The sequence below is a fragment of the Trichoderma reesei genome, assembly GCF_000167675.1.
Source record: "Trichoderma reesei QM6a unplaced genomic scaffold TRIREscaffold_12, whole genome shotgun sequence".
Classification (NCBI taxonomy): Eukaryota; Fungi; Ascomycota; class Sordariomycetes; order Hypocreales; family Hypocreaceae; genus Trichoderma; species Trichoderma reesei.
This window is the reverse complement of record NW_006711159.1, coordinates 858,483-876,213: the sequence shown is the minus strand read 5'-3', so window position 1 is coordinate 876,213 and position 17,731 is coordinate 858,483. Positions and strand designations below refer to the sequence as shown.

Sequence of the window (17,731 nt, the reverse complement as noted above, 5' to 3'; positions counted from 1 at the left end):
AGCTGGGGCACCACTCCGCCTGCCTAAAGTCACCTCAATATATGATGCATATGCGAGTTCCTGCCTCTCTCGTATGGCCTCATCAATCAGAATCCAAAGCTACTACCAGGTAGTATTACTACCCGTGATACGTCGTTGAAAGACAAACGTCGTCCGTACGGATGTACCCATACTACTATGTACCAACATGCACGCGTCTCCGTAGCACACCGACGGAACGCAGCAGCAGGGCGGACCATCAAGCAAGCCACCAAGCAAAGCAATAGCGCACCAGCTAGCCATCGGCGAGCTCCAGCAGAGATCCAAACAGCTTCCATACTAGTAATACCTACGATACTTGTTACCATCCAAGTGCCACAAAAAAAACCCGGCTCCGTCCAGTCAGTTCCAGCCCAGAGATTCCCAAGCCATGGCTGCGCGCGAGTAAGATCCGGGCGCCGGATAGAGTCCCTAGGCTCGGCGGAGAGGGCGGAGAAGGGCCACTACGGGTTGCTCTAGAAGCCTCACCATCGTCGACGCCATCGTTTGGATTTCATGCTCTTGCCCGGCCATGGCTTGGGCTTTTGGCATTTTTTCTGCTTTTAGGGCCACTTTTGGCTTTCTTCTTCCCAGCTCCCAGCTGAATGGACCGAGCCGCGAGCGAAGCCTCTCATGGGGATGGTGGCGTGGGGCAGCCGGCGCCGTCTTTGCAGTTTCCACGATATGTAGTAATACTACACGCTTATTGTTTCTGTCGTGAGAAGCAGCGGCACTGTTCTTGCAAAGCACAGCATTCTGACGTCTGTCACTCAGACAAAAGGGAGGGAAACACGAGCAGAAGATGCGGCTTGCCTTGCGGCATTCTGCGGTCTGGTTTGGCAGACGGGCGAGCAGACGTCAAGCCGGTCGGTCAGGCAGACGGGAGGTTACCCCATACCTACAGGACAGGTACATGTACCGTTCAAGCACAGTCCGGATGCCATGTGCTTGGCAAAGGCAGGGCGTAGCTTTTGAGTACTTGTACATGCACGGACTGTAAGTTCTTTGCTTCAGCCTGAGATTCTGTCTCTCGCAGCGCGCGCGGCCAATGCAGCCACTTTCAACTCTTGTCACCAAAGAGGCAAAGCCGTGGGCGGGTCGGCGCACTCGGCCGCTCTGCTGCGAGACTCCAACTTATTACTACCTTACCTAGGTATACCTACCCAGAGGTACATACACTGGATGACGTCCCTCGTGTTGTATCAGACAACCAAACCGCAAAGCCTCCCGCTTGTTTTCGTTTACTGTGAGTACATTCTATTACTTCCAACGGCCCTCGTAAGTAACGTGTTTATACTATTACATACATCTTGGGCACAGACGTCAATTAATTGCCTCTTGTCTACTAGATGTACTTGCCGCCAACTTGCAACCCAGCCCATTAGCTTTAGCTAAGGTATAGCCACTCCCGCCAGTCTGGTTGGCCTTATTAGCCCGGCAAGAGGGAGACGAAAGAGACGGCCTCCAGCCTCTCCGTTTGCCATGTTTCTAGCGCGGTAGATTGGCAAGGGGAACTTGATACTTTCCACGTGAGACGGATGCGCCGGGCATCTTTTAGGTTTATTGGGCATCAATCTTCCCTCTTCCTACTAGTGCTTCAAGGTGTCTTCTTTCTCTTGCGTCGCACTTCTTCAACCGTTGGTCTCAGAGCGTGTGTGCCGCACAACCCGATCTGCAGAAGACGTACATACATACGTACATACATACGCAAGGCAAGCCGTTGATGCAGGGCGGGCACAACCTCAGAGGGGTGCGGGAGCAAAAAAAAAATGCTGAACCCTTGGACGGCGTACACGGGCCACGGGCTGGTATGGAGGGGTCGATGATGAGGGGTCTTTTCTCCTCCATCCTCTGCGTGTGTCTCTATCACGGACTCTCACACTTCATGTACACGCCTCACATGTACATAAGGCAAGTAAGATACCGATGCATGTACTACTACCCTGCGGGTTACTCCGTGTGGTGGTGTGTACATACATCTCGCCGGCGATTGTTGCTGGCCACATGCTCACAGCCAACCGTCGTGCCGTGCCCTCATGTCTCCCTCTGGATCAGGAGGTTTGTCTTTTCTTTTTCTTTCCGCTTCCTTCCTTCCTTTTGACAAACAGTTAGAAGTACACTATCATCATCGTCATGCAGCTTCGTGAAATTGGCCCGCAAAGAACAGACGAAGGGCAGGGGAGTGTGAAAAATCCCCGTCCCCAGCTCTATTATTAGACAACAGTCTACTACTGCTGTCAACATGCATGCACGGCACGAAGAAAAAAAGAAAGAAAGAAAAGAAAAAGCATGGAGCGTTATTGAATACTACTTCTAGTCCCGAGGAGATACATACGATCCATTGCCTCTCTTCTTCGCCTCCCACTCGGCCAGCCCACGCTGAACCCAACCCAAACCCCCCCGGCGAGCGCGCAAATCCTCCGCCTGTCACGACGTCTCTCAACCAGGACGACATGAACACTGATGACGATGAGCGATTTCAGGCCCTTGTTCAGCTGCCTTTACCGCCTATGACAACCCCATGTTGGAAATGTTTGCCTGCCGGGCTGTCCGTGCTAGCCGATGCGGCTCGGTTCCCAGCTACCTGGTTTTTATGCCTGGGGGGGCGACGCTGCGAGCCGGGTTCAATTCAATAAACTGAGATGGGCCTGGCGAATCTGGTGCTGGAAGGCCATTGCCACCACCCATCAGCTGGTATATCATGACATGTTGTTAATGCAGTCCGTACGATTATCATATGCAGGGAGGTTTCACTGCGACGCCGAGGAGGCAGCCGCTTACACGTAGGTATTCGATATCTCAACAAATGTCAACGAGACGAGCAGTTGATATACCCTGGACCTTGTCCTTTCAGTCTCCTGATAGAAGAGGGGGTGCAACTCCTCACCCTGGTGGTCATGACAATCGGACCTGGTTCATTCGTTCTTCCTCCAAGCTTCACATGCTCGTCAGTTTTTTCATCCATCTAGGGTAAGTCGGCGCAGCGGACGAGGGGCAAACGAGAGACCAATCGGCATGCTCCATGACCCTACACACCACTGCCCTGAAGTGGTGTGAGGGATCCAATGAATGCCGGCAACCAACAAAAAAGCGACATCAGCAACTTGGGGAGGGGGGGGGCGGGGGCCGCCCTCTTGTTAGTCCACAAAGAATGATCGTGCTCGATGATAATGTCACACTGCCCGAGAAGGCTGCGAGCTTGCAGTAGCGGTCATCTCTTCGTCACGGCCTCGGTGAGATGCAAGAGTCGTCGTCTCTGCATGGCTATGACAGATTCAATCTCAATATTTCCTAGCGACGGAAGTGTGCCGGAGGGGGGGAGGGGGGGGGTCAATGATACAGCTGCCTACGTCCCCATCCCACGATGCTAGGGCATAGCCGTGCCGCTTGATACTACTACTAGTAGTAGTAGTATACTTAGTTGGAGAAGAGGCATCTTTGCTTGTGATTCTACCACTCGGAAGAGGCTTCCCAGGATGAGGTCACCAGAAGCCCCCTAGTGGCCAGCGGGTTCCCAAGTGTACCGTTGCGCCGGGATCCCTCTGTCAGAAGGGATCCGGCCTGACAGTGGTGCAGTCTAGAACATGGCTCCGCGAGAGAAGTAAAGAGACAAGGACGAGAGAAGTCGAACATGCCTTGTCATGGCCGCAGCAGCACCTCGTCAAGACATCGTCATGGCAGGCCTCTTCAGCCCGCATGCTGACTTGGACAACACGTCAAGCGTGGCTTTTTTTCTTCTCTTACTCAAACAAAGCCCGTCATTACTAGTGGTATCAGTTTTAGTGTGCTATTTGGACCGTCTGCTTCCAACAAGTCATCGAAAATACCTTGTTCTCATGACAGACACGCCGAGTGAAGAAGGGGCTTTTTGGGCTTCGATCTTCGGTGAGAAGCACATGCTTCGTTTCTTTGGGCGGAGCTCTTCTGTGGAGTGATTTGCGCCGTTATCCGACCCGTCGTCCGGCTGCTCCTTGAGCTGACTGCGTGCCTACATATGATGCATGCCCTGAACTGTGGGCTCTGACCATCGGGTACGAGTAATATGATTCACGGTGTCTCGGTGGCGGGAGAAACGGGGCCAACGCTCAAAGACCCCTGGGTTGCTTCGTATGCTCCTTCGAAAGACCAGAGAATGCGTGGTGATCAAAACACGCAATGTATGTATGTGGTCTGCCCATCTCTCATGTGTGTGTACATACCTACCTTACCCTACTTACTAAATCACACGCGAACAAAGGTACCCAAGGTTTCCAAGGTACCTTATTACACAATGACGAGCATGTCTGCTTTTCGTGGCCGTCTTGACGGACCAATCGAGTGAGATGGCGGGATTCCCTGACGTCTTTGCGGCTGGACGATCTCCATCCGACGGCACGCTACTGTGCGGGCGGCAGCTTGTTGCGGCTCCCGTTTTATTATTACCTTACTACCAGACAGCCTAATGTACTTCGTACGTACATACATGCACGCAGCGAGCACGGCCAGACCGCCAAGTTCAGGCAATGAACAGAGCTACTAGTACTCATCATGAAGCAAGCTACATGATTCAAAGAACCCCCAATTCTCCATAAGACTAGACACGATAACAGCAGGAAGCAAAGGCAAAGCAGGAAAATTTTTTTCTCTGCTCATTCCCTTTTCTGGGGGGGTCTCCCCCCGCTCCGGAGCGGCCTCTCTCGCCTTCATTTCATCCATTCATTCCAATTTCCGCCGTAGGGACGTTGTCGGTAATACTCGTAGTAGTTTGTAGTATGAACAGCAAGATGATTGCTCCGTATCTAGGTACTGCCGTCTAAAAGGTAACAAACGCTGACAGACAGGCTCTGAGGAGGGTCTGAGGTATTATAGATCAGGTCAGCTTCCGATGATTTTAGCAGTCCATTTCCCTTTTTGTCCCCTTAATTCCCTGTTTTTCTGTTTGTCTTCTTTTTTTTCTCTGGGTGCCCGTTATTGTTCCAGCTCTTCGATCCACTCTTTGAATGATCACTGTCCGGGGGGAAGGGACACTGTTGTCAGGGTCATACTTTCTTCTCTCGCGTACTCACTACTAGGTACTTTGCGAAAAGCGTGTACCAAGTACATTCATGCAATCCCGGGCCCGTCTAATGCTTTTTTTTTTCAGCCCACGTCCAAATCTTCACGTTTGCTAGTGGTGGCCCGCAGCGATCGAATTCCGCACCATTTCGTTCAGCAGACCGCCTCGAGACCGAGTTACCAAAACCATTGGTGTCAACAAAGGAGGGCCATGTTCTGGCCTTCAAAAAATTTTCCGGTTCATTCTTCGCATTGAAGCTAAAAGGCGAGACCGTTGGAAGTCTCTGGCAGGGGAGAACGACGATACCTATTGTGTGTCTGTACCTAGGTAGGTACCTACCTCTACGATACCGCTGGGGAACGGAACATGTACTCGATACCTAGCACTTGGCCGCCGTTTCTCCTGCAGGGCGTTTCGTCTGAGATGCACATCCATCCCGTCTTCTCCAGGTCTCACTTTTCTTTTTTCCCGCAAAAAAATGTCCCGGAAAGCGCTGGCATTGGCCACCTTTCCCTTGCCTTTGCCGCGACCTGTTACGTTATTGTTCTTTCTTTTTTTCCCTGATACATCGGTGAGAAGTAGTACCTCTTGTGATACACGAGCCGTGCCGTACAATGTACGTGACACTTCGTATAATCACCATCAGAAAGACGCGTACAGCTACATTGCAAGGTTCACACCTACCAACCTGAGGTGCATCACCACCAGCCTTTCCAGCGTCACCAGGTCTTTGATCTCTTCTCCTTGTTGATTTCCCTTCTGCGGATGTCCAGCCACCAGCGGCAATGTACCAACTCAAGGACACACAGTACCTTAGGTACCCAGCCAAGGACTGTCTCCAATTGCAAGTTTCCTTCTTCTTTCGATACCTCATTACTCACCGCATCATTTCCCGGAGCAAGCATGCATGTCTAGACTGGCCCCCATGTAGGTAAATACATCCTCCGTAGGTACCTTTGGCCTCCCAACCCACCCCTGGCCTTTTTCTCGCCCCAAACGAAAAAGAAGGAATGGAAAATTAGAAGGTCAGCGTCGATCCAATCTCGCGCAGAGGCGGCTGCTCATGTGAGAGGCGAACTTTCGCCCGGGGGGGTGAACGCTTCCTTTTCTTCTTCTTCTTTTCGCCCTTCGGAGTGGTGATCCGAGGACTCGCAGTGAGGCCACTCCAATGCGGTGATGATGCTGCTGCTGTTAATACTGTATGCGCTTGTACTCGTGACAAGACACCTAAGAAAAAAGAAAGAACGAGAACACAAGCATTATTCTCTTTGTTTTTGTTTTTGACAGGTCTCATGCGAGGTGACCACTTGCTCCCACATTCTCATTGCTTTTTCCTTTCTTGTGGCACCCCACCAGCTGCTGTGCACAGGACTCCTCTATGACACATTGTCTCTGTCAAGTTTTCCTTGATTCCCTGCTTCTTCTTTGACATGCAGTTCAATAAGGGTGCGCAACAGGAAAAAAAAAGAAAAAAAAAAAAGTCTTAAACTGGACCGTCTGTTTCGAGTTGTCTCACCCAGCTGAGCGGTTCGGGACAAATATTGGACTGGGACATGATTCAGACAATCCGAGTCCCTTCGGGTAATTTCTTCGCCTTGCTTCTCCGGACTCTTCTTCTCTTTGAACCTGGGGATTGTGATGTGCCTGCCGTCTTAATACTACTTGGATGCATTCGCATGCAAGGTCAAGGTCAAGGCGGCGAGGGAAGCTGACCGACTGACTGCGCTGCGCGACTGGACATACCTACATACTAGGTATCTTATGTACTTGTTGCGAGTACGGATACACCGATAGAACTGGGTACCTTACATAGAATTAGTACTGGTACTGCTAGGTAGGAATTAGCAGTGTTGGGTCCTTGGACGAGTACTTGTCTCGTAGGTCCCTTGCCTCCGACGTTGAATCCTGCTTTACCGCATGTTATGTTGGCAAATGTTGACACTATCTAATCGTCTTGGATGTAAAGACCTGATGGATACAGTACAAAGTACGAGTAATAATGACTATTGGCTCACCGCTCTTGGAATATCGGTGAGGAATACCACCTAGGAGGTAATAACAAGCCCAGGCATTCCGTAATGACCCGTAATCCGTAATCCGTATCCCGTACTTCGTATCTGTGACTGGTACCCAACAGAAGAGCAGAGACCTCACTCCAGGATGTCTGTTGGTACCTGGAGAGACAATCAAGCGCCCCCCCCCCCCCCCAGGTTGCTGCAGAGCAGAGCACTCAACGTGCAGCCGGTGTGCAGCGAAGCGGCCTTTTCCCCAGTGGGTGGTTGGCTGGCTGCCAGTTTCAGCTGCTGCTCCCGCATCATTTTAGCCGGTGCAACCCGGGGGGGTCAAGAGTCAGGCCATTCTCGGGGGAATTTGTCATGGTCATCAACTTGAAGTTGCATAAGGTAGACAACGTGAAGGCAGCTATGTATGTAGTATTAGGGCTTCGCTGCCGCTTAATACCTATACCAAATACTCAGCAATACTAGTACAATTAGAACCGGTTCGTAGATTGGATTTGTGGTGCCAACGTGCGTCAGAAGACGGCTATAGTGCGCAATACCTGTAACTGGGGGAAAGCAAAATAGCCAGAATGCCGCCTGGTAGGTACTTGATACCCTGCGCCTGGACACGCAGTTTCGCCTGTACTCCGTGTCCATCTCGCTTGTGCCTCGTCGGCAAACGTCACGACCAGCGCCATTGCCGTCGCCACGGCCCCGAGGCGCTCCGGCTCCGATCCCCATAGTATTGCCATCGTCTCAACCAACAGCAGGCAGACTTGCAGGCAGCCAAATCTCGGCTTTGACGTCGTCCAGTCGTTTTTTCTTCTTTCTGCTCCTTGGCTGGAGCTACTGGCGCTAAGGCGAGGCTCGTGCCGTTCCTTGCTGACTACAAATAGAATCGAACGCTCAAGGCTAGAGTAGGTAGAACCATTGATGACGAAAGAGAGAGGGAACAAATGCGGACAGATGGCATTATCAAACTGCTTCTTGAGGCAATATGTACATACCTGAAGAGCCTCGATCCGACTTGGTAGTACAGCAAAGGCATCGCATCGGTATCGCGGCTACAGCCGTCGTATCGATCGGTGCCTGTGTTCGGGACTTGACCGTTCGTTATCTTGCCTCGCCAATACCAACATCATCTTAATTCCCTCTTACCAGGCGTGACCACTGACGCCATGCCTTGGTTGGTTGGCTGTTTCTCCCCCTGCTCATTATGGTAACTTTGTTCAATGAAACTCCATCGATGCATCCATCGGCATCAAATAACACACATACGAGATTCTGATTACTGAGATGGAATTCACAGAGACCTTGCATTTGCCTGGAGCTTCACCCTCCTCCCTATATCACTCGGCCGAATCACACATCTTCAGCTATTATTTTCATCACATCCGCGGCTACCGCTCTCTTGTTTCCCCTTCTCCCGTTTTCCTCAGCTTCTCCCTGACAGCGGAGCGAGAACAAAAGGAGGAGCAGACACGACGAGGGGTCACTGATCGCCCACCAGAGCCCGTGGGGGCCAGACCAGAGGCAGCGACGGGCCACAGGCCACATGTGCCCTCTGTCCGGGGTCCCTACGTCGTATCCTGGCGATGGCGCCCATTAGCAATATCGCCAAGTCGAGCCCGCGCAGCACCGAGGACACGGGCTTGGGTCGGCCGAATCCTTTCTTCCTAGGGGGGAGAGTGGAGGGAGGAGCGAGAGAGGGGGGAGCATCGCATCGCACCCGAGCCGTCCAGCCGTCCTGCCTGCCTTTGTCCTGTCCAGGTTGTGTTATGCCTGCCCATGGGGTGCTTGTGCTGCTGGGTCTGGCTAATGTCACCCTCAGGCTGTGCGTTATCGGTTGCGTTACCGGAAGATACACATGCTGGGGTTGAAGATTAGGAGAATGTGACCTGTCAGCCCTGAGCTCTCTCTCTCTCTCTCTCTCTCTCTCTCTCGGTCCGGGGCCGTTCACTGCAGAAGGGCCTCAAATTTTAAAATTTGCGTCTCGACAGCAGGACAAACACTTGCGCATAGTACTCGTACGGCTCGGTCTTCATTTGCTAGTAGCATCACGAGTTTCCCAGCCCCTGTCTGGTAATACCTAGGCAGTAATATGCCCTGGGAGCTGTTTGGTGGTCTCGGTCCTTGCAAGACCATGCCCATGGGGTTTGGGTCGTGTAAGCGCCACACGTCATATTTGACAGCTGACCTGAACCCAGGATCCTGGTTGAGAGAGAGAGGAAACAGGAAGAGAAAAGACAAGGGAGGGACATGGGATCATGGGTTTTTCTCCCTTGCTGTTGCTTTTGTGGTCTTTTGTTGTCTCCTTCTCTCATCACCTTGATCCTTTCCTGCCTCCCGCTTTGCCCCTTCGGAGGCTTGGTATCTTTGTTGTCTCGCCATCGGTGGGGGCCTAGCTGGACTGCCCAGCATGGTATGTATTATTGAGCCTGAGGAGCTTGAAATGGCTTTACGTTGGGCCGCAATTGTTCGTCATCGCGCAACTGATAGCCGCCATGACCGCGGACACGAAGCCGCTACGAGGTCGTTAACTTCCTCAATGTGGCGAAACGTTCCCTGCCCCCCATCGCCTATAGAGTTTCTTCAAGCGGAAATCGGGCGGTTGGTGTTAACCATGGTAGATGCTTTTGCAAGCCGATGCCTCGACCTCGTCATTGGAGGTGAATCGCTATTACAGAGTCTATACGAAGTGACGAGAGCCCGTAATACCTGGCAGGACGACAGGGTGGGATGTTGTTACAGACGGAGTAGTTGCACTTCTTGGCCATCCAATGAAGCCACGCGCAAGTCTGCACGTGAAGGACAGGCTGAATGCTACCTTGCATGAGAGGCGCGCGGTAGCCAAGTGACTTTGGACGTCGGGACTTCACTGCCACACTGGCCGATCCGCGAGAACTAGCATTGGATGCAGCGAGTTCACCCATGCATTGTTGCAGTGCTGCAGTGCTGTTGTTCTTTACAGTGCCTTTGACACCGTTTCCGTGAGCTGCCTTGCTATTCATACATGGGGAGAGATTTGCCTCTGGAACAGCTATGTAGCGGCGTAGTGCGAGTGACTCCTCGAGTCTCCCCAAGTACCAAGACCACATAAAGTTTACCAGCACAATGACGGCCTGATGTTCCTGTTCTGTCGCAGATCTGTATCGACTTGCAAGTTCCGCTTACGAAGAAGTCGTCCCATTTTCAAGATTTCACTATTGCTACACACCCCGAAACCTGGTCGGTTGTTGCCCTTTTGTAAGTCACGTCATGTTCTCTGGCCAACAACCACGCCAGCCATCAGGACCTTTTCAACCTAAAACCGCCGCTGTAACGCTCGACGCGAACCTCTTTCAGTTACCGAGATGCTGTCCCGTTGGGGAATGATGAGAGGGGGGTTTTATAGAAAGACATAGATGTCATCTGATCTCCCAACTTGTTCTCATACCATGGTGATTATCCACCCCCAGGATTTTGATCTGAGAGGGTTCAACCCTGCAAGGGCGAATAAAGTATCTACTGCTCTATGAGTATGCTGGGGGCGTCACTCAGCGCGGGAAGAAGCATCCTCAAACAAAAACACAGCAAGTTGTGGTTTGTGAGGGCAGAGCCAGATGGGGCTTGTACAGTACATGAAGCGATGTATCCGCTACCAGTGGTCTGGGAGGCATTGATCCAAACGACCTACTAGGTTTGCCGGGGTAGAATTGACGAGGTAAACTCCCGACCTGACCTTTGTTGATCTGCCTTGTGTCAGTGAGGTGGTACATGCCAGGCGTGTAATACTGGGGGCGTACGGGGCTGAGTACATACAGCATACGGGTACACAGAGGAGGCTGGAGGTGACTTGGCTACATGTGCCTACCCACTGCTTCTCTTTTACAGGCCTCTATACTGCGGAGGGCTTTAACCCCCAACAGATACAATCCGGAACAAGACAGCTCGAGCTCTGTTTACGACTTCTATTTACCGTAACCGTAAGCTTCTTCCGAGGGTTATCTTGGGTATGTAACGGTGATGGGCACATGGTCGCCCAAACTTGTTGGGGGCATGCATGTCTATGCAAAATATAGAAAGATGTTGTCGTAATAAAGGCTTATGTACGTTGTGTTTAAACATATGTCGGCAGATGTCAAGTTGTCAGTGTTTGTTGCTGGTACTCTACCAAAGCCCTTGTTTAGTCTCATTGTTCATGGTCCTGGTGTTAGTCCCAAGGATTGCTATTCCCACTTGCTTCCTTACGAAATACCGCTTTGATCTACCGGAGATGATGATACATAGACATAGCACTATTCATGCGAGTGACGACAGTCGATCAGTAATAGTTGTATCCGTCTCAAAGGAAGCTTCACTTCTAAGTGCAGGAAACAGATGCACGTACTCTTGGCAAAAGCACAGCCCAAGAAGATTTCCTACTCGAACTTCCCTGTCACCCACCCAAACTCATGGGTCTACTTTCTTGAGACCACCAAAGAAGGATGAGATTGCTCCCACCCTCGGTGTGGAGAAAGAGTCTCTCTGCGGGAGAGAGATTGCCAGGTACTTGGTAAGTTTGCCAGGGTCGCGATGCCTGTTTGGAGTATTGATGGCATGCAACCCTTCGGAGCAAGTCAAATATTGCCTAGATGACTGTCTGTGAGTGGACTATATACTGATAGTTCAGTGGAGAAGAAGTAAACAATAGTTGATGAAGTAGGTGAGGAGGAAGGTATCAATGCTGCCTGGAAAGATGCGGGATTGGTAGGACAAGCAGTTCAACAACTTGTATTATTACGTGCCCTGACTGGGAACATCCAGATGGACCTGATGGTGCATGCAAGTGGCTTCGTGAGAGGGACGAATAGCAAAGCAATAACACCCCCCATGGTCGGGCATATGCTTGGGCTGCTATTAGATACATCTTGAAAGTCGGCCAAAAATAGCGGAAACTGATCGTCATAGAGAGCACTTCTCTTACGAGAAGATGAAAAGCTTTGACCTGCTGCAACGACGCATTTTCGGAGGCACACATGCAAATCGTTCCGCTTGCCTGCATCCAGCTTCTTTGGGGGGGGAAGACGTTTTGAGATGTTGATTGGGGGAGCCAAGCATGGGGGTCTGCAGCGTGTGACTTGCAAAAAAGAGAAAAAAAGAGAAAACAGAAAAAGTTCAACAAACACGGAACTGGAGACTGGATCCGTCAATCTTGACCGGGAATAATGTTCCTATTGGGAGAAGGGACACAGCGTGTTTACTTTGGAACGTTCTGGGCTAACAGGGCTCGGTCTACAGCCGAGAGAGAGATAGAGAGAGAGAATGAGATCAGACCACACAAAATTAGAGAGAGAGAGAGAGAGAGGCAGAGAAGGACGATGTGAATGAGAAGAAGACGCAGGCCCTGCCAGCATGACGCAGAGGGGATCAATCTTGCGCAGTTTGCTTACTGATGGCTGTGTGGAGCGGTGGCAGGGCAGGGTTGAAGCCATTGAGGATATTATTGATTGCTAGTACTTGGGGGCCTTTTTACTATCTATCTCTACCTACTCCGTGCCGCTGCGTGATTTTTCCCGCTCCTCCTCTTGTCATCTCTTCCAAGAAGCGTCTGTAATAAAGGAACCTACGTACAATATTGGTCCGTCTAGCATTACTAGGTATGTATCATGCCAAACTGCAGTGGAGGTGATTCGGTCAACGGGGTTGCAGCCCAGCTTACCCACATAATAAAGAAGCCATCCATAATACTACATGCAAGCTGCCGCGTGACGAATAGCCCTCCCGTCGTGCATTCGGTCTGCATGCACGCGGTCCGTACTATCACTTTTTTTCTTCCGTTCTCCTGATTCCTCTTGGTTTGATCTCGTCTGGCCGTGTTGACTCGTTGCTGCAGCCAACCATGTCAGCGTCATGCCATGTCCCGGTTCCCTTTTCCCTTTCCATCATCGATACAGTTGCACACAGAGTAGGATACATGCGTACTTGTCATGCTTCTCTCCCGTCTTTGTGAGAGGGTGTATCCCCGTGTTTGTGTGTTTGTCTTGTCTTGTCTTGTCATATTGTTTCAGCGGAGCCATTGCCAACCGGCCTCGCCGTCTCTCTCTCTTCCCCCTGATGCTCATGTGTTCCATCTCGTCATCACGACCTTTGACGCAAACTGACGGTGATATTAACTTGTACACAATGGCGTCGCAGGGTCGCATCGTAGGTGTGGCGATCACTTGCCGCATCCATCCCGTTTATATTGGCCCTTCTTCCCTACCATGCATTTCACATGCAGCAGTTGCCCGTGGCCGCCCAATCCTTCGTCTTGGCCTCCCAGCCTCGCGAACATTTCGAGTGGTGGGCGTCAGACGGACGGCACGGCGCGGCTCACCATTGCCCTTTGTGTTTGGCACGTCACATGTGATGGAGGGGACGTTGGGAGAAGCAAAGCCACATGCGCAGTTTGGCACGGGCAGATCCCTTTTAGGGGGGGTGGGAGAGTGGTCACGTATGTTTCCTCCCCCCTTCTCACTTCCTGTCTGGTGTACCCAGTACAGGAACTTTCTTTAGGTCTGATAAGGTAGAGAGAGAGAGAGCTGGAGGTGCAATAAGGCAGGGAGGGAGACGCTGCCCAGACTATCGTTACTTGGGCCGCCGGGATTCAATACTAGCATCAACTTAAAGTCAGTCCACTTTCCAGGGTCTTGCTGGAACCGTTATCTCAGCCAGCTGAATCGGTAGATGCTTGCGAATTCCCAGCCCCCCGGCTGCGTGGTTGATGATCAAGCCGTGCCTGGGTATGGTTAGGACTGGGAAAATAAACGATGGGGAGCGAGATCCAGTGGTGCCACGCAATTGGTAAGTATTTGGAATATTTACACTAAACGAGCACATGCCCGGATAGACAGTAGCAGCATGGGATGAAGAGCTCATCCGCTCCTATCATTGGCGAAGAATACGCACGCGGAGTTTGGACATGAGTGTCAATGTATCTCCGTGGATCCTTCACGATAGGTACCTTGCGAGTACCTGCGGTAGATGCTCATCCGTACACCGTACATGTATTGGGGCTTCCATCCATGGCTTGGCTGTTGAGGTCCCACCTCCAGTGTAACATTGAGGGCTCTCTCAACCAACAACAACTGAATGCTATTACCGGTACCTCTGATGAGTAGGGATTGCCAGTAGCTATTCGTTGGGTATTATTGTAGGTCCGCAAGTACAGTGTCCCTTGAGTTTACCGTAACAACGTCATGAGTCTCCAGGTAGGTACATGTGTGGTGCGTGCGAATAAGGTACAACTACCCCTTCGTAATTCGGCTCCCTTACCGAGGGGTCCGCCTATTCGAGCCCTTCTCGAGTTCAACTAACTCGCTGCTTTCCAGGTAGGTATATACTACTTGTAAATGAGCTCCTCATGTTAGAGGAGCCCAGGTGTCAGACCCATGCGGTATGAGGTCCATCATAAGCTTCCAGATTGTTCTCCCGAGCCAGTAACCAACAGCTCGGTTACCCTTGGGGCCTTTTGGCAAGTCCAGTCCCTTCACCATCTGCGGCATGCGGGTTTTTGAGGGCTCGGAAGAGCAAACCCGCCACATCCCTTGTCGGTCACCATCGACCAACAGCCCTCCCTTGGTTCGATAAGGCAACGAACAACCCCGTGTGCATCATAACTCGACAGTGCGGACTTTGATTCGATGTTTCAAGAGCTGTTGGCTGCTGTCACTTCGTAACGAAACCTGCTTCGCAGCCCAAGGGATCGCCCTTGCTCATGCTGGGCAGCAATGTGTACTTCCAAAACAAGGTCCCTGCAGGGCGACAACTTCATCATGGTCATTTGCCGGGACCGACGTTGCAATCAGTCGTCATCTGATTTCGCAAGCCTTCTTCGCTTCCGTCCCTGCTTTGGGAGCTCATCGCTTTCGTGGGTCACCGCAGTATCACCGCCCGAGTCCTGCGCCGCACTGCCTCCCAACCCGTCCTGCTCACCGCCGCTGTCGTCATGGTCATCATTGGTGCCCTCAGTAAAGACAAGATGCCCTCGTCGGCCTAGGACCTCTCGCCCCGCCTCCTCCAGCAGGATGCCCAGCGCCAGCAGTGCCGTCTCGTCCATGCTGCGCTCGTCCAGGTTGCGTCCACTGTCGAGCACACCCTGATGGCGGTTCAGCGCCCCGTAAAACTCAGACGAGTATTCGTGAATGGCCTTGAGGAGGTCGCTCTTGGGAAGGACGCCCTGTCCGCCGTTGGGCAGCTCCCACTCGTGCGCGCGGTAGATGTCGTGCTCCGCATACCGCTCCGGAGCGTCTTTGCGGCGAAACAAGGCCTCGTCTGGAGCCAGCTTGAGGCCATCTCGGGCCGATCGCTGTTCGACGATCCCAGGCTGGTGGTTCCTGCGGTCCTGGCCCTCGGACTCTCGCAACACTCCATCGTACGTGACTCTTCCTTGCATACAGTTAGCTTCACGTGACGCTCATAGTTTCCCAGACGGCCGGGAGAGGTTCATTTTGGACCCCCCCCTTTAGCTTACCTGCGACTGCATCGTAGACGGTAGCGAGGATGCGCTGGCCCTGGTGGCGCTTGCTGTGCAAATGCGACGGATCCCCGATGTCGGCAATTGTGTGCTCGTCTGCGGCGTCCATGGCTTCCCCCGGCCTCGTTCCCTGGAGTTTGGAGTCCTTCTTTTTGTTCTTTTCCCCCTTCTTTTTTCTTTTCTCTTTTGCTCTCCCTGCTCCCTTGGCCCGTGCTTCGGCCCGGCCAACGGTCCTGATATGTACCGACTGGGCAGTTCAAGCGAAGATCCCCTTGTCCCGTGCCGTTCCTCACCGGTTCCGAAGCGATGCAGAGAGAACGCGACGGTGTATCGCGGCTGTCATGGCAGCTGCTGCAGTGAGACGAGACCCTGCCGGTGAGAACTGAGAGGCAGCCACGGTGTTGCTGCTGGCGGCAACAGGCGGTGATGAGAGAGACGCTGCAAATTTCAAGGTTGAGGCCGGAGAGGCCTGAAAATGTCTGTCGAAACAAAGTTTTGGCGCCCTTTCGGTGAGGTGTGGTTTCTGGCAGCAATTGTGGGGTGCATTAGTCCTGTGCTGACCGCCTTGGGCGGTGACATCACTCGCTCGAACCTCATCCAGGCATCTTCACTTTTACTCCTCTCTGAGCAACCAAGTATTACCTACATACAATCCGAGCGACGACCTTGGTACTGACAAAATACAATCTGCTCAACTCATCTCACACAAGCGTCAATGAATGCAGTCTCGTCTGCTGGCCCGCGAGGTGGGTGACCTCCCGAGCCGCGACCTCGCGCAGATCGTGGCCTCGCAGCTGCTGCGCTCCTTTGAGCCAGCGCCGCAACACCGCTTCAACGGCGACACCAGGCTGCTGGCGGCGGCCCAGCATCATGATCAGCAGACCGCGCAGGGCCTGGACCCGGACGAGCGCCCGCACCGGCTGCGCGCCCACGGCGCAGGGGTGAGCAGCCTTGCCCTGGACAAGTTCGACGGCCGCCTGCTCGTCTCTGGGGGCGCCGACGGGTCCATCAAGCTCTGGGACCTGGACAGCGGCTGCGCGAGCCCGCACGAGACGCACGCCTTTCGGCCCGTGGGCTACATCCCGCGCTCGACCGGCGGCCCCAGGAGCGGCGGCCACAGCCACGGCGTCACGCACCTGGCCTTCTATCCCTTCGACCCCGACGCCTTCCTGTCGAGCTCCTACGACAAGACGCTCAAGCTGTGGGCCACGGCAAGGGGCGCCCTGTCTGCAGAGTTCGACCTGAATGCCACCGTCTACTCGCACGCCTGCAGCCCGATCGCGGCCCATCTGCTTGTTGCGTGTGCCACCCAGCACTCGAACGTCCGCCTCGTGGACCTCAAGTCGGGGGCAGCGGTGCAGGCCCTCGTCGCCCACGGTGGCCCCGTCCTGAGCACGGCGTGGAGCCCTCGCCATGAACACATCCTCGTCAGTGGCCACGCAGACGGCAGGGTTCGCGTCTGGGACATTCGACGCGCCGGTGGCGTTATCGCGCAGCTCGATCAGGAGGACTCACTGGGCGTCGTGCACCGCTTCAGACACGCCGTGGCGTCTGGGTCCGACTGGGGCAGCATGCCGCACTTTCGCAGCTCGTCCCAGGCCCATGACGAGGCCGTCAACGGGCTGCAGTGGACCGACGACGGCAGGTACATTGTGTCGGCTGGGCTTGACCGCCGCATCAGGGTCTGGGACGCCGACACGGGGGCCAACACGCTTGCCAGCTTTGGTGCCATTGTGCAGAACCAGCACGCCAAGACTGCGAGCTTCCTCGTCACCCCGTCGGGCCTCTCCACGGGCCGCCAGCTGCTCGTCTGGCCCAATGAGCAGGAGATATTGCTCCTGGACCTCCACGACGGGACTGTCATGAGTCGCCTGCGGAGCCCCGGCTCGACGCACTCCACGGGCGTCCGGGGCAGCGAGGCGGGGCGGAACCGCATCACCAACATTGCATGGCGTAGTGCAGGGGGTGGGAGTGGGCAGGTTGGACCTGCCATGGGAGGGGGCAACTCGATCGGGGCCGTTTACAGCGCCCATCTGGACGGGCAGATACGGGCCTGGATGCCGCACGTTCCCGGGCCAGAGGATGCGGACGAGGACGAAGAGGCTGGCGAGGATGAACAAGCCAAGCAGAGGAAGAGAAAGGCCATTGAGAATGCGTATAGAAGCCTCATGGGCAAGGAAGTTAGGTTTACGTAGCTGCACC

The 17,731-nt window shown here is 53.4% G+C and overlaps 2 protein-coding genes across 2 annotated transcripts; one reads left to right on the top strand and one right to left on the bottom strand.

Annotated features, from left to right (window-relative positions):
* Positions 1 to 15,007: 15,007 nt before the first annotated feature.
* Positions 15,008 to 15,337, bottom strand: TRIREDRAFT_42513 (uncharacterized protein; the record flags this gene model as incomplete). Its single annotated transcript, XM_006966171.1, has 1 exon — positions 15,008 to 15,337. A coding segment is annotated over one exon (330 nt), but the record flags the coding sequence as incomplete, so codon positions are not given.
* Positions 15,338 to 16,177: 840 nt separating this feature from the next.
* On the top strand, positions 16,178 to 17,724 carry TRIREDRAFT_22637 (uncharacterized protein; the record flags this gene model as incomplete). The annotated part of the gene is made up of 1 exon (XM_006966158.1): positions 16,178 to 17,724. Exon 1 carries the CDS (start codon positions 16,249 to 16,251, stop codon positions 17,722 to 17,724), a length of 1,476 nt encoding a protein of 491 aa, XP_006966220.1. The 5' UTR covers positions 16,178 to 16,248.
* Between the last annotated feature and the right edge of the window lie 7 nt (positions 17,725 to 17,731).